The sequence below is a fragment of the Montipora foliosa genome, chromosome 5 (genome assembly GCF_036669935.1).
Source record: "Montipora foliosa isolate CH-2021 chromosome 5, ASM3666993v2, whole genome shotgun sequence".
NCBI classification, from domain to species: domain Eukaryota; kingdom Metazoa; phylum Cnidaria; class Anthozoa; order Scleractinia; family Acroporidae; genus Montipora; species Montipora foliosa.
In genome coordinates, this window is record NC_090873.1 from 11,176,023 (window position 1) to 11,188,522 (window position 12,500).

The 12,500-nt window shown below is 37.9% G+C and overlaps 2 protein-coding genes and 1 long non-coding RNA gene across 4 annotated transcripts in view; 2 read left to right on the forward strand and 1 right to left on the reverse strand.

Moving 5' to 3' along the window:
• LOC138003640 (uncharacterized) overlaps positions 1 to 5,212 on the forward strand; it is a 17,884-nt gene extending 12,672 nt beyond the window's left edge. Inside the window, exons 3-4 of the long non-coding RNA XR_011123623.1 lie at positions 1,612 to 1,736; positions 3,600 to 5,212. This is a non-coding gene — a long non-coding RNA (uncharacterized lncRNA). The remainder of the gene's footprint in view (positions 1 to 1,611; positions 1,737 to 3,599) is intronic.
• LOC138003632 (exosome complex component MTR3-like) overlaps positions 1 to 6,826 on the reverse strand; it is a 19,967-nt gene extending 13,141 nt beyond the window's left edge. The window contains exons 1-3 of the mRNA XM_068849811.1: positions 6,594 to 6,826; positions 1,428 to 1,485; positions 58 to 136 (exon numbers count right to left, since the gene is read on the reverse strand). Coding sequence (XP_068705912.1) covers positions 58 to 136; positions 1,428 to 1,485; positions 6,594 to 6,680 — 224 coding nt within the window. The 5' untranslated portion in view covers positions 6,681 to 6,826. The remainder of the gene's footprint in view (positions 1 to 57; positions 137 to 1,427; positions 1,486 to 6,593) is intronic.
• A 161-nt stretch (positions 6,827 to 6,987) lies between these two features.
• The window catches only part of LOC138003614 (glutamate--cysteine ligase catalytic subunit-like), a 21,730-nt gene continuing 16,217 nt past the window's right edge, over positions 6,988 to 12,500 (forward strand). The window contains exons 1-3 of one of the 2 annotated variants that reach the window (XM_068849782.1): positions 6,988 to 7,144; positions 7,509 to 7,669; positions 11,510 to 11,619. In XM_068849782.1, coding sequence (XP_068705883.1) covers positions 7,520 to 7,669; positions 11,510 to 11,619 — 260 coding nt within the window. In that variant the 5' untranslated portion in view covers positions 6,988 to 7,144; positions 7,509 to 7,519. Of the gene's footprint in view, positions 7,145 to 7,276; positions 7,438 to 7,508; positions 7,670 to 11,509; positions 11,620 to 12,500 lie in introns of those variants that run through there. The other variant, XM_068849783.1, reaches the window with a different exon arrangement.

The window sequence follows — 12,500 nt, forward strand, 5'->3', positions numbered from 1 at the left end:
ATGACCCAGAATGATACAATCAAATTATTATAATAATATTAAGACAATGGAGGATACACAGCACATGTGACCTTTGTTCTTTGCATCTCAATATAAGCTGATCCTCTTGCTGGGCTTACAACTCCTGATCGCAAGACTTTCAAACAACAATAAGATTTTATTTTTCCTTTCAATTGATTAATCTTCAGTGCTGAAAATTACACCATTATATTGAAGCACAGTGCTTTATACTACTGTACGCCTTTTGCAACAGTTAACCACATGGCCTTTTTTTCATAACCACAATGATTCTGCTTCCAGAAATAAAAAGAGCAGCTTAAAATATGCTACCATGCCGATTTTCGTAAGTATATTGTTTAAATTGGTTTTTAACCTTTTACATTAAAATAATAATTACATGTACTGATTTGGTGTGTGGTAAAAGACAATAATTATTGACACAACGTGGGGTGTAAAGGAGGGGCTGGGAATGTACTGGCAAGGCGCGGATAATACATGTACCCACCGCCTGTATGGACCACCGGATCAGGGGCCTCAGCAGCTAGCCAAGGGGGTCAGTGAGTTAGTCAGTCAGTCAGTCTATTTATTTCAATAGCCCTCATCATTTTCATCGAAATTTCAGGCATTACGTGTACAAACTTCTGGGTGGATACTTTTACCCATCCTCCTTCCAAACTTCTTCAACAAATTAATTCTGTCAGCCAAAAATTCAACGACTCTGCTGTCATATTAACAAATTGAATGTTTGTATCTAGACTTTGGATTTTGTCCCATTCCACATCGAACCCTGCCTCTTTGTTGGCTCCTTGTTTGTTCAGTCTTGCATTTTGCCACTGTGTGTAAATATTACAAGACCATTTGTGACATATCTAGCCTGCGAACACAGACGTATTTCCGGCTGTCACTGGTTCCGCCGGAACGGAACGGAACGGAACGGAACGGTTTCGGCGGAACCAGTGACAGCCGGAAATACGTCTGTGTTCTATGACATATCGTGTTGACTTTGGAAAGGATTTTTTCCAACAAGGCTTTTCCTTCATTGGCAGTTTTCAGTTCTCTGAACTTTCTCTTAATATATGCAGCATTTTTAACCAACCTTCTTCAACCATTGACTGCAACAAAGAAAGGACTGAAGGAAAAAAAACATGCTTTTAAAATTACCATACTGCTTATAAGATTCACTTATTTTCCTTGAATGCTGAGCTGCCTATTATACAACTGTACCTTCCCCTCACAAGCTGAACCTTTGTTTAGACTCCCGAGAGACAACCTTTTTGTGGGATGTTTTTGAAGCTTTATCAGGAGGTCTAAAAACACTCAGCTACAGCTACAGTGTACATGTATGCCTCGTGTTTTTAAACCCTATAAAACACTGATGCTTGTTTTTTTTTAACATTACTTAAAACATTTTTTTAAAACCAACTCACACACAGAACGAAGCTCGTCCATTTTTCGTCCATCTTGTCGCAGGCTGTCACCACTAATCTGCAAAAAGAGGGTGAAATAATAGGAAATTCCTGACAGCCGACCTTACATGTAAAAGAGCACATTCCAGTTTACTTTAATATAATACTTAGACGTTTGTGTTGTTCTTTATGCTTTCTCTGATAGGAAACAACTGCTAACAAAAGTATTCAGCTGAGTCGTGGTCTTTCAGGAAGGAAGACATTCGGAAGTTGGAGAGCTGCGAGATGTGACTTTGGAGAAAAGCCCTGAACATCTCTTGGTACAACAAAGTGAGTAATGATGAGTTACTTTGCTTGATATGCAAATAATAATTATTATCATTAATAGCAGACAGAGAGCCTGGCGAGGACATACATGTACAATTGTACACTGCGTCATGGTGATCTTTTCCCGCTAGTGATTGAGGGGAGAGTGGAGCGAAAGGAGGCTTCTTGGGAGACCCAAACCTGGAGTGCTGGACAGAATGAGGAGCTGTTGCTAATATGAATCAGTACAGAGACAAACTATAGAGCCAAAACTATAAGGAAGGACCTGCCTGCGGGCAGAGCACTGTACACACACACACAAAGCGGAAGTACTACATGATTTACTCATGACCATATAAAAGAACACTTGAGTGATGCCAATTCCTCAGTAAAAAAACACATTTTTAAGGTGTCAGAAGACAATTACATGTACATTGTACCAACCACAGCATCCAAGTCAACCAAGAAAGCATTTTTACATATACATTCGGTGCCAGGGTACATTGTGTATAACCAAGGCAACGTGCCATTGCGCCAATCCTGCACTGCAATGATATTATTTATTGCTCACACTCTGATAATTATATAGAGGGTATTACATAGCAAAATTTCTCTTCGAGTGTTGAAAAACAATTCATGAGCGAGCGCAGCGAACGAGTGAAATATTTGTCAACACGAGAAGAGAAATTTTGTATCTCCAAGCAGCCATGTACTGTAATATAATTCTATTTATGATAAAATTATATTAAACACCAATGAAATACTAAATCATTTCACAAAAGGCATTTAAAGGCATGATGTTTATATGTAACCATAGCAACAGTGATCTTTTCACATGTGAAGATATCATGTTTTTGCATTTATGTATTTCACAACATGTACCAAACAATCTTGGACAAAATTGTTGAGAACATTTGGCTCTTGAACTAACTACAATCACAAGTATGAAAGACAAGCTCTCATTTTGCCCTGCGTCCAAAACATGAAATGCATGTATGTATGAGTTCTGTAAGTAAAAAAAGAAAAATATATCAGCCATAGGCATGTCATCATGGTATTCTATTCACAATGAGAGTTAATTAACCCAAATGAAGAAAAAAACAATACTGGAACTGGAAATGGTATATAGAAGGGCTGCATTTTGACAACGCTTTAAGAGCATATAAGAAGATAATAAACCTTAAGGTTAGGGTTAGGGTTAGCAAGACTGTCCTAGACAATGAAATCATGGTGTCTTTCGATGTAGAGTCGCTGTTTACCAATGTTCCTATTGACGTCGCCGTACAAACTGCGCTACAGAAACTAGAGGGTGACCCCAGCCTTGCGGACCGCACGACACTAACACCTGCTCAGATCGCTGACCTCCTGAATTTCGTATTGAGATCCACATACTTCCAGTATAACGGATCACTTTACGAACAATTAGAAGGAGCAGCCATGGGAAGCCCAGTCTCCGGTGTTATTGCTAACTTATGCGTGGAGAGTTTGGAACAACAGGCAACAACTAGTTCGGCCTACAAACCTAGGATCTGGAAACGCTATGTTGACGCCACTTTCACCATCCTGGATCGTGGAAACATTGATAGCTTCTTACAGCATCTGAACAACCAGCAGCCTTCCATTCGCTTCACCATGGAGACAGAGAACGACTACAAACTCGCTTTCCTTGACACAACAGTTTCAGATGGCCGCCTCACCACTAGCGTAGACAGAAAGCCTATGCACACTGATCCCACCACCCGCAATCAGTAAAATGCGGCATTGTCAAGTGCCTCTATGAGCGCGCCAAACGTCTTGTAAGAAAACCCTCTATTATCTCCAACTAGGAGAAGCACCTGTCTTCTGTTCTTGTCTCTAATTAATGGTTGCCCTCTTTCTTTCTTGCAGAAAATCACCAAGACCAGGAAACCGAGTAGCAATGCTGAGCCCACGATCAAGTATAAGTCTACTGCGATTTATGTCAAAGGCCTACAGTGTATCCAAACAACTTCGCTGCTGCCTACAGCAACAAGGCATACACGTTGTTTTCAAGTCGGAGACTACCTTAAGATCACATCTAGTATGACCGCAAGACGCTGCCTAGCCGATTAGACAAGATGGCCTGGTTTACAGGACTCCCTGTGAATGCGGCAAAGTCTACATCAGCGAGACTGGAAGACCCATGCAAGATAGAATCAAAAGAACATGAGCGAGACATCCGACTTGCCCGTACCCAGACCTCCGCCGTTTCAGAACACACTAACAACACCGGACACAACCCACTTTGGAATGAAGTAAAGTTAGTTGATCGTAATCCTCGTTGGTACACACGCAGGGTCAAAGAGGTGATTCACATGAGACTTCACCCTAACAACATCAACAGGGATAGAGGAAAGAAAATAATTCCGGAAGCATGGATGCCCACGATCAAGAAACACAACAATAGGAGAACCGCATGATAGCAGACCGCCGAAGGAACAACACACCGAAACAGTGAGGATCGAAATGCACCAATCACAGCTGCTGAAAACCAACCAATCACAGCGGAGCACCCTGCCTATTAAAAGGTTGACGCGTAACCAGTCGACCTCATCACCTGATGAAGACTAGCAGTATGCAGTGGAAATGTCGCAATATACATCACAAGTGACCACATCGTGAGACAAAGGAGAATACTTTATTAATATTGTACTTCACCACGATGAATAAACAGCAACCTTTTTTATGAACGCTTTCAAGAGATGTTCTTTAGGATGAAGAAAGAGGCTGTCCAAGGCCTTAAAAGGGAAGTTGTCAAGCTGCTCATTAGTATTGTATATTAGCCACAACAAAGGTGCGATCGGATTTGACCCATATGATAAACTAGAGGGACCATTCTTTGAAAAATATATGTAAGAGAACAGTTCCCTAAACGTTTTGGGAAAGCAAACAAGACTGTGGTGCAAAAGGAGCAAAATAGTAAAAGAGCCAATTACTTCCGATTGCAAAGAAAAGTCAATTCCTCTTTGCAAACCGTAGGTATTAGAATACGAATTGTCATGCATTTTGTGTATAACTACAAGACATTATTTCCCCCAACGTTTTCACAAGCCCAGCCCAGTCGAAATGTTTTTGAGTAGTAGGCAAGCTGGCTATAGTAATAGGCACGGACACGGGCTAACACAAGGGCTAACATCATCTCACCGCAGTTAACCATCGCCTAAACTTCGTCGACCCAGACAAACGAGCCCACAGCAGGGCATTGAAAAGACATGATGGGGAGTGAAACGAAGTATACCTCATAGGGGAACATCCATGGATCTCTACCAAAGCTATTTACTTGGAAGTATCATTGAGCATATTGCCGATCTCTACAAAGAGCGATAAATCGCAAAATCCCTCTAAATATTGCACCGTTCGTGATCCTAAATACAGGAAAGGAAGAAAATATACACTTTGCAGTGTCTTGGCGAATTTTTAAGCAGACAGGAAGAACAATTTCACGATAAAAAGAGCAGGTAGCCATTAAATTTCTTATGACAGTACTTTTATTTGGTTTGTTTGTTATGTTTGCAAATCTGAACCCTATTACAACGATTTCTTGAAACTCCACTTCTTGCGCTTTTCTAAAACTGAAAAATGGGTAAAATTGCAGGAAAAGTGCCGAAATTGCAGGAAAAACTGTTCGATTTTCCGTATTTCAGACAGAAGTTCGACCGACTTTTTTTTAAGTCTATATAGACTTAGAGAAAAAACCTCTAAAAAGAAAGAACAAAGCGCCACAGTCCCAAAGGACGTCTATTGTTATCGCTATTGTTTTCTTGAAGCAAAGGAGTGTATGCATAATGAAGTAGGGACCTGTGTGGAAATCTTGCCCAATATAGTCCTGTTCACTTGGCGGCATTTCCTAATGGAAACATTTGATTGACGTCCACTCAAATTCAGTTTTGAGAAACAAAAAAAGTAGTTGAGGGGTGCAATTTGTGACTGGTAATCGCTGAAAAAAAAAAACAGTTACTGTCCCCTTTAATATTTTGGGAAAAAAGTCAGAGGGAAGTACAGTCAAGATGAGATGCAGTCCAGTACAAAAGGTATAGTGTACATGAAGCTGAAACACAGAACATGGGATAAATTTTATCCCATGTTTGCCCTAATGCGCATGTTATTGGTGTTCAAGGTTGTTACAAAATATGTAATGCTAAATTAAGCGCTTGATGTTAAGATAGCAAGGTACCTATACTCTGAAAACAGAGATTGAAAGTAATTTCATTTTCACGTGCATTTAGCTGGTAAAAAGAATAAGCTTCAAAATATCTTTCTGTTTTCAATTAAGAACAAAAGAAAAAACCCGCACTTCAAAATCAGCGAAAAAAACAGCAGTGGACGTGATTGAGATGTTGTGTAAATATTTTCTTTTTCTCACAATATGGCCAAAGAGGCTTGAAAATTTAGGTGCACATTAGTAATGGACAATACCCTGGGAAACTTTCATCCACAGGCAATGAGTACTTTTAGAGTTGTGGTGGCAGAACTAACGTTACACTTCTAGTTTTTGCATTAAATTTTTTAACCATCGCGCCAAAAATAAATTTATCGTTTCGCTTAGCGTCCAAATTGTTCGAACTATGGTTTGGTTCGTTTAGTTCATTTGGTTTGAACCTTTTCGATGGTTTGTAAAACACTTGGTTTCCTTCGTTTTAATCATTCCTTTAATATATTTCTTTTGTACATAACCCCAAATACACGTTAAAATTCCACTTTTCTTAATTGAAAACAGAAACTCACTTAATTCCAGTTTATTATTTTCTCTACGCTAGTTACGTACTGTAACTGCTTTCAACACACACGCCGACAACTATTGTTTACCGTTTATTACACATTAGCATTTCATAAGAGTATTACTATTGGTCACCATGTACTTACCAGAGGCTTGCAACGACGTTTTTGCTCTCCCATAACGACTGGTCTTGTGACTTCAGGGCCCACAATTCTTTTATTGTCGACAGGCATGTCGAAGAAGTTGCTAAAAACAATTTTTGCCAGGCGTTACAACCAGCAGGGGCCGGTTGCTTGAAGCCTGGTTAGCGGGCAATAGAGGCCTAACCGCTAACCGTGCTTCTAGCGAGCAACCTGGGCCAGTCTACAGTGGGTACCCAAATTGCTCTCGTTTGCTCGAATTTTGTGTACAATGTATTTAACAGGAAATAAATAGTGTGGTTCGAACTTGTTTATGTAGCTGTCACTTATATAATTAAAGTTTATTTCAAATTTGACAACATGTTATCAGCCAGGAGCTGCGACTCACGCCATTGGGAGATTGCGTGACAAGGCCGGGTCACCAAATTCCATACTTCAGTCATGTCGGTTTCCAAGAATTAACGCTGGTACTATGTTTGCTTCTGCGATGTACATGCATGCAGAAACTCTGATGGTCAAGACTTAAAGTTGATTTACCCTTCGTTGCTTATCATTCGGTAAGGTTTTCATTATGTGTACAAATTACGTCAACCAGTGATATTAGTTTTGCCCGTTGAATTGAATACCTGTATGCATGTGATTGTCCCGTCATTAGCCAAATTGTTGATGATCCCATCTCACGCAAAAACATTTGTCGACGTCTCCGCCCTTACATTTAAGCGTGATTGGCGAATACTTTGAGCCAGTCCTGACGTTTTGTGATTATCAGCAAAAATAAACAAACAGCTGCTATTCAAGCTTGGAAGCTGTAGACCTTGCGCTTGGCTACCCTTTGCATAACTCAGCTGAAGTCAGTTCCGCAAACGTTGATCGTTGAGGTGTTACTGTGGATACCTTTATAAGCATTTGCTGTCTTTGCAGCTCAAGGCGACATGGGTCTTCTTTCACTTGGATCGCCTTTGTCTTGGTCAGAAACGAAGCAACACGCCGATCACGTTCGTAAGCATGGCATATTGCAGTTCATTCACATCTACAAAAAGCTTAAGGATCGAGAAAACGATTGCTTAAAGTGGGGAGATGAAGTAAGTTGTGTATATTTTGCAATCGGTTTTAATAAATAGATCCATTTTGCATGCAAAGGAGGTCATTATTTTATTTTGTTACAAAGCACTCTAATTTGTCGTTCTCCCACATTTTGGAGTTTTTAGTTTGTACATTTTGTATTTTACCTTTCAGTTATCTCCTTGAATTGAGTCTCTTGGACTTGCAGTCTTATTAGTTGAAATTTTTAATTACAAAGTGCATTATCTTTTGAAAGAACTCTTCCTTATTACCATATGAGTTATGGCAGGCCATTAAATTTGTGCAGAAATGATTTTTTTCCAAAGCTCCAATTTAGAGTAAGTTTGTTGAAAAGCCAACTTCTTGCTTCCCAGCTGAGAGAATAACAGTCCATAGTAGTACATATTTTTGGTCTTGTATTTTCAATTAATAAAATTGGTAGATTACTTAATGACCTTAATTCCCACTGGAATTACTGCTGAGTCATGTCTTCATGACACTGAAAAAAGATTTAATAAGGTGGTAATTGGACCATAACAAATAAAAAGAAGTAAAGTATATCCACTGGCTATTAGAACATAATTTATTATGGGAAAGCCAGTGCATTGCCATGTATTCCACCCAAATGGGTTATTTCTTTTTTGCTTTAATTATCTCTAATGTGATCTGAGTAAGAGCTCCTCAAAGCTTTAATTTCTTGTGGTATTGCATGCACTAACCCACTTTTGTTTTCTCTGTGAGGTAGAAAAGGATAATATGTACATTTATAAATTAACAAACACCACAGTCAACAGAAATGTGGGAATTTGGTCACATACTGTGCATATACCCATTAACTCCTGATACAGTTCAAGGCTTTGTTTAATTACTATTAGTTAAATTCAGATACAAAATTAGACTTTCTCAGATTCTGTTTTTGTGGCTTCGCTTGCTCGCACTTGTGTCCATAAGTCAACTTTTTCGCAAGTCTATATTAAAATAAAAAAGTTGTAATTTGTAATCTTTGCATAACAATGAACTGAAAGAAATCAATATATTTTTCTTTATTACTCATCTTCATTTAAATGCATTATTCTGCAGTTGCAATATTACTTGCAAATTATGTTACTGGCAATTAACTGGAAAAAAGATTGAAGTAACATGGGCTTAAAGTCATTTTAAAAGTGTGTTCAACCATTAAGATTGAATTTACTACCCTTTTAAAATGACAACTAATATCCCATGGGTGGTTGTTTTAACAAAATTTCAGTGTACACTGAATAGACCAATTTCGATATATTAAAATTCAGTCCTAAACAAAAGACATCATCTCGAGGCTCTGGGGAATAAAGTCATACAAATCCTTATATTTATTCCCCAGAGCCTCGAGATGATGTCTTTTGTTTGAGACTGAATTTTAATATATCGAAATTGGTCTATTACAATAATATTGTTATATGGCAGGTATTGCTCACACACCCATAAAGATCTCTCTTCGATATTAATATTATTACATCGACATGTGTGACTTACACTGTACTCTGTATTTGCATGGCATTTTCTACCTTAGACATTCTCTCTTTTATCTTTTTGAGGTGACACCTCCCGCAAGTAAAACTGCAGCAGCACTAAAAGTGGGAAATTATCCAGAATCTAGAACCCAGAAATCCATAATCTGGAAACCGGAATCCAGTAACCGAATTATCCACAATTTGCAAGAATTACAACAACTTACCCGCTCCTTGTAGGCTCTGCTATAATCCCGACACTCGAGTATTAATTTTAACTCTGAGGAAATATAAACTGTAAAATGGTTCTGACCTTGTTATTCTGGATACAAGATTAATAAGCATGGTGTTGGCATCATCAAGCTGAGTCAGTCCACATTACAATAAAGGAAACTTAAAACTTGTTTAATTCATTTTCTTTGTTCCTTCATCTTCGTTAGTACAAAAAATGCCTCTTTTAAAGGAAAAAGATGCCCGGAGGATGTGTGGCATAGGTGACAGGGCGCGACTGAAGCTGTCAATTATAGGTTGAAGAAGAACATACAGTAAATATGAAAAATTTACATTGTTTATTGAAGTTAAGTTCTTTCGAGACGTCCCACTATCAATGAATAGGCTGGAAACAAGCAAGTTTTGAAGATTCCGTCAAGAAGCAGATGAATATTACGCTTCAAGGTCGATAATACATTTATGTATGGCTTAGGTTAGAAAGTTTTTCCACTATGTTTTCTCAGTTTGAACATACTGTGGGCTTCCAAATGATGTAATTTCATGACACCCAAAATGCCCAAAAGGTAGAACGAAACATTGCAATAACCACTTAAAACTGTTAAACAACATACAAAAAATACTTACAGCAAAAGAAAAGACTGTTCTACATGTAAACAACAGCCAACTGAGAAGCAAGAATGGACACAAATGAACAAGATTGAAATGGATTGCATTTGGGTTATCTTGAAAAAAAATCGACCAGGTGTTTTTCAAGTTTAATTATGGCAAATTGCCTGGATAAAGGTCGCTTTTGCTCAGAATCTTCATGTGTGTGATCTGACGATAATTTTATCAGTAAAGGAATTCCAAATTACCATTTTCGAGTTTACATTGTAAACTCGTGATTAACTCAAGATTTCCCCTAAACATCCCCCAACATAATGTCACATAGCCCATTTATAATTTCTTATTTTGGAGGCTGTGGTAATAGCTAGAACATAAACAAAGACGGTAAAGCACAACTTTGTTTATGTAATAATTTTCAAACATTATTACTTTTACGCAACTTGACCACGTACATAATCATTAATTCTCACAAATTGTAGATAATTCTGATTTCTGGTTTCTGGTTTCCAGATTCCAGATTTTAGATTCAGCTTCTGGATTCCACCTTTTAGTGCTGTTCGGTATATCTGTATGGGGAGGTACTAACCGACAAGACGATTTCGACTCACTTGAAAGTCTACATTGCAGAGCAGCAAGAGTCATTTTTAATTTTGCTAAGGACTTACCGTCAGCGGAAGCCCTCACCAGGGCTAAATGGGACACTCTAAGAACTTTTTATAAACAATCTATTCTGAAAATAATTTATAAGATGTACCACAATGACTTACCATCCTGCATGACAGCACATATTGTAAAATTGCAATCCTCTTACAATTTAAGGAACAGACTTAGGCTGGAAATCCCACCCTTCAAATCGAATATCAAAAAGTATTCCATATCTTACAGAGGTCCAATCTTGTGGAATCACATGCCAATCGAGTGTCGTAACGCGAACAGCGTGAAAAGCTTCTCCAGGATGATTAACAGACTTACTTTGGTCAGGGAAATTGACTTTTCTAATTTATTCCGTAGAAGATAGTTCCTCCTTTAATGCAGTTTTTAGGTCTAAAATTTTATCAGTTAGACAAAACTATCAATCCTTAATCCAATATTAATTCTTGTTTATTGTAAATATTAACTTTACGGTTATACATTATGAGGGTTTTAAGTCTTATTTTATCACATAATTATACTACAATTATTGTTTATGTACCTTATTATCTATTTACTTATACACGACCCCACAAGCTGCATAGCTTAAATACTTATCGTGTTTAAATAAAGGTTTTACTTACTTACTTACTTACTTCGTAAATCTACAACTCATTTGTTTTTTTTTTTGATGAGCGTAAATTGGACATCAGAATTTAGACACTCATCATATGACATGGGGTGGGGAGGAATTAGGGTGCAAAAAATTATAGAGTTTTGCTACATTGTAACTAGAAAGTTGACATGATGGCAGAAGGATGAAAATTTTAATGATTATACTTTTTATTTATACTTAATTATTTCAGCTCATAACATTGCTTAAAATGAACGTTTAAATCATTGTAGGTGGAGTACACTTTGATAAAATTTGACCATGAAAACAAGAAAGTTTATAACAACTTAAAGGCCAAGGAGGTACTAGATGTCTTGCAACTTGAGGAGTTGAAAAACCCCAGGTGAAATAATTAGTTCTACTACAGTTACTGTGATAAATTAATACTGTGGAAGTGCATGAGAGGAAAAGGCCTCAGAGTGCTTGCATGAAAGTTTTAAATGTTTTGTCTACCAAATGTGCACTTCATGAAATTTTGATCACCATGTAACAAACATCAAATCCCTGGTAAGATTTTGTATACTTCCCTGGAATATCCAAGAAGCCTAGCTATTGCAGGACTACATGTACATCTCCTTTAGAGGGTATCCTAACAGTTTTAATTTATCTAACAATATGGTTCTTTCCAGATTTCCTAGTCCCTCGAAGATTACTTAAGTCAATGCAATTTTTAAAACAGGAAATCCAGCAGAAGTATCAAATTATAGGCCAATTTCACTATTGAGTTTACCCAGCAAGCTCGTTGAAAGTCAGATATGCAGCATAATTGACACCCACCTGCACAGTTGCGACACAAAGGGCAGTAAACAATGGGGATTTACCAAATGACTTTCAACTGAAGGAATGCTGACTTCAATGACTGAAAGGTGGAAGACAGCCATTGACAATGGTCTTTCAGTTGGAGCAGTCTTCATAGATTTTCAAAAAGCTTTCATTACTGTTGCTCACGACATATACTATCATATACATTACATGCACATGGTATTGGAATATCAGGATCTCTTCACGAATAGCTCTTGAGCTATTTGTCTAATAGACACCAGTTCACTGAGGTAAATACATGTAACTGCAAAGTCTACCTCTGGCTACCTACGTGTACATGTATTCTATGGTGTCCCTCAGGGCTCACTTCTTGGCCCCAGATTATACACCATATATGTTAATGACCTCCCTGATCATGTTGATTCTGGAGATATTTACCAGTAAACTGTATGCAGATGATAC